The sequence below is a fragment of the Ictidomys tridecemlineatus genome, chromosome 15, assembly GCF_052094955.1.
Source record: "Ictidomys tridecemlineatus isolate mIctTri1 chromosome 15, mIctTri1.hap1, whole genome shotgun sequence".
Lineage (NCBI taxonomy): Eukaryota > Metazoa > Chordata > Mammalia > Rodentia > Sciuridae > Ictidomys > Ictidomys tridecemlineatus.
Window position 1 is genome coordinate 3,787,191 of NC_135491.1, and position 3,807 is coordinate 3,790,997.

General features: G+C 40.2%; 1 protein-coding gene across 1 annotated transcript; it reads right to left on the reverse strand.

Annotated features, from left to right (window-relative positions):
* Window positions 1-1,235: 1,235 nt before the first annotated feature.
* Window positions 1,236-2,138, reverse strand: LOC101972554 (vomeronasal type-1 receptor 4). Its single transcript, XM_005341792.3, has one exon. The coding sequence runs from the start codon at window positions 2,130-2,132 to the stop codon at window positions 1,236-1,238; it is 897 nt and encodes a 298-aa protein (XP_005341849.1). The 5' UTR covers window positions 2,133-2,138.
* Between the last annotated feature and the right edge of the window lie 1,669 nt (window positions 2,139-3,807).

Sequence of the window (3,807 nt, forward strand, 5' to 3'; positions counted from 1 at the left end):
ACCTTCTGCTCTTCCCCAGCACTTTGTGAACCCGCCCCCCAGGGTCTCCACTCCACCATATTAACTCTGTCATCCCATTTCCCTGTGTCCTCTGTCACTCTCATCTGTCACACAGCCAGACAGTCTCCCTCTTCTAAATGCTCCACTATCAAACAATTGCTGCTGGTTATTGCTGACATGTGCCCCAAGAGTTGGAGTGTGTGCACAGTGATCAAATTCTGAGGCAGGTCAAATGGAGAAAAATTATGAGAAATGAGTTTATCAGACAAGTGAAGGAGTAAAAGTTCTCTGTGGATGTGCTTTCTAGAATCTTTCAGAGGCATGTCACATTCCTCCAGGCTCTGCTGCCGTGTTGATTTTCAGTAGGCTATTGTTGAATAGTGGTTGCTTTCAGGGCAGCCTTAGAGATGGAGATGGAGATTGGAGATAGGATTAATGACAGGAGTCTCTCTTACACCTACTTGGCTGCTCTAGATGTAGAACCACATTGGTTTTAGTTGGGGCCTCCAAACTACCATAATATGCAATAGTATGCATGGATTCAGAAATGCATCAGGGATCTTGGAGTCCATTACACTGCATAAGGCAGGATGCCTGCATGAAAATGCTCCACTTTGCAGTGCACCAGATTCCAACCTGCAGGGCCACCACCATCTAACTACTCTTTTCTGGGCCTCCCTTTATTTCATCTTCATTTGCTAATCACACTAACGGCACAATTTTGGAAACAAATCCTATTAATTTGCATATATTTTAGGTACTTTCTGGATCTGGTTTCACCTTTCAAGAAAAGCTCTCCATAAGATAGGAACATATAAGATAATTATGGAGAATTATTATACTGCAATACCCACCACTCATTTCTCCACTGTATGTCTCCAGCAGACATTTTCAGGAGTAACTAACTTGTTCAGGCATTGTGATTAAACTGACTTTGGAGGTGAAGCTGCTCACTCATTTGGCCTTCAGCTGTATAAATTCAGCCTACTGTCTACAGGATGCTGTGTATCAACATGAGGAAAACCAACTTTATTTCCCATCACCATGGCCATGAAAATCTTGCATTCAGCCAGCCGAGAACCCCAATGCCCTTTGGAGTTTACAATAGAAACACAGGTGACTCTCCTATAAGTTTTTCTATTGGTGTTTTGAGCATGAAGAATGACTTCACAATTGCACATTGTTAAAAACATATGACTCATATAATTATGATCAAATTTAAGAATATTTGCTCTTTAGAAGCAGTGCCTGGATAGAATGGTCTCACAGCTCATGAGAAGAAAGGGGCTCACAGTGGGAAAACACATGGAGAGCAGTGCATTAGTGTTCACCAACCACCAACTGGGATTAAAGACCATTATAACACAAACATTTAACAAGGAGGAAAGAGTGTGGAAAGTCACAAAGGTGCCCACCAGGACAAGGATTCTCTGGGTGGCTCTGGACTCAGGGCAGGATCTGGGGGAAACTTTGACGCTGTGAATGTGCTGAACCCTCTGCTTGTGCCTGTACAGAAGGAGAACCATAGAGCCACTGGACCAGATCATGAGCACGGAAAAGACAACTTCAGGAAATACAAACAGTGTGGTGTATAATGAGTCTGTGATTTTGTCATGCCCTGCAATAGAGCAGTAAACATAATCTCTTTTCTCTGTCACATTTTTGCTATTCCATTTGCTAAACACATAGAGAGGAAAAATGGAATTCACCACCAGGTACAGGATCCAGCAGAGGGAAATGGAGAAGCCAATGTACTTTGGAACTTTTCTTTTGAGATCCTTCCAACAGGAGTTCACAGGGCTAATGGTGATGTTCTGGAAGACACTCAAGAGGCAGGTGATGGCAATGGACATACTCCTGCTCAGTCTCTGAATATACAAAAGAAGTTTGCATCCTAGGTCATTGAAGTAATGTTTCAGCCCAAGCATTGTCATTGCCTGAGGGATTCCTTTAGAGAGAATGACCAAGGAATTTGCTATGATCAAGTGCCTGAGAATCAAATCTGTGGACCTTAAATTGTGCTCATTGCAGAAATGGACTGAATGATAAAAAAGCAGAGAGAAATTTCCCAGAATTCCAACAGCAGTCTGTGATAAGAACATCAGTCCCATGGCCACATCTCTGGAGTCCATCCTCTCATTTAGCACATTTTCCTTTGAATGATAGCAACTCCTTGCTATGATCAAAAAAATGACTCATGAAAATTTTTGTAGTGAAGCACAGTGGTATATATCTGTAGGTACCAGCTAATCAAGCGGCTGAGGCAGAAGTGTGGTTTGAGCCAAGGATTAAAACTCAGCCTAGGAAACATTGCAACACTTGTCTCAAAATATATTTTTTACACCAGGGATAACTTTTACTGTGTACATGGGTTGGATTAAAAAACATCAAGATGTACCAAGGAATAGGGGAAGTTCCCAGATTTTAATAAGAAAGTCAACTTTAAAAATCAGTTGATGATAACCTGGAGGAAGCAATGGAAAGTGAGATCAGTGGACAGAAAGCATGATTCAATATTTGCAGCATAAACTGATATTTGATAGTCATTTTGAATAAGAGGTCTGTGTTGAGCACTTCAATAGAAATGATTCCTTATTTTTTCATTAATTATCTTCCTTTTTGGTGTGTGTTTTGCTGTGCTTATTGTTTCATGGATACACACGCATATGGTTTTTCTTTCCTAATTTTTAGCATTTTAACATTTTCTGCTTTCTGTCTTGAGGGTTGGGGTTTTTGAATAGTATTTTTGATTTTGTTTTCTATTGTTTCTCTTTCTCCCTTTTCTTCTGGTGACAAATTCTATCGTTCTCTCTTTCATTCTCCCTTTACTTTTTATGTCTGTTTTTTCTTCTCCTTCCTTATAATCATCACATGCTGCATCTCTTCTGTATTCTCTCCATTAATTTTTTTAAGAGAGAGTGAAAGAGAGAGAGAGAGAAGAGAGAGAGAATTTTAACATTTATTTATTTTTTCTTAGTTCTCGGCGGACACAACATCTTTGTTGGTATGTGGTGCTGAGGATCGAATCTGGGCCGCACGCACACCAGGCGAGCACGCTACCGCTTGAGCCACATCCTCTTCCCTCTCCATTAAATTTTTAAAATTATAAACTCATTTCTACCTTTTTATCACACATTCTTTTCTTTTAGTTGACTCTGTTCTTACCATCTTTTAGCACTAATTGGTTTATATAACTCCTGACCCCATCATTAATGCTTTTGCAATTATTTCTGCTGTGGATGCCATTCTTGACACCTCTTGTTTGCTTTAATGCCAGATACAGTTAATGGATACTTGTTTTTTTTTTTCTGGAAACAATCACTGCCCTTACCATTTCTGTTTTTTGTCACAATTCACATTGTAGGTGCATAGTAGGAAACCAAGTATTTAGTTTAATGCTGTATATTGTTCACCTAGGTTGTTGCTTATTGTTTGTTTCCTCCTATTCTGTGAAGTGCTGGAAACTATAGGGATGCTACAGGTTCACAGGATAGAAACTCTGCTGCTGAACTAAATTCAGTCAAAAGACGGCACACTTTGTTCAAAACACAAAGGAATGACCCTCAATCTTCAGCTATCCCTTAATACAAAGAATAGAAGAGTCAAAAACCCAAACTAATGACCAGGCCCCAAGTAGAAACAGCTAGGGGTGGGCCCCTAGGTCCTGCCTATGGACATACATTGTTATAGCTGAAACAGGCTGTGGACACCACAACTATGAAAGGGTCTCAATACAGATCACTCTAGGACAATTTTTCTTCAATAGACCATATTCTAGGTCGCAATGGAAGTCTTGGCAAAACAAAA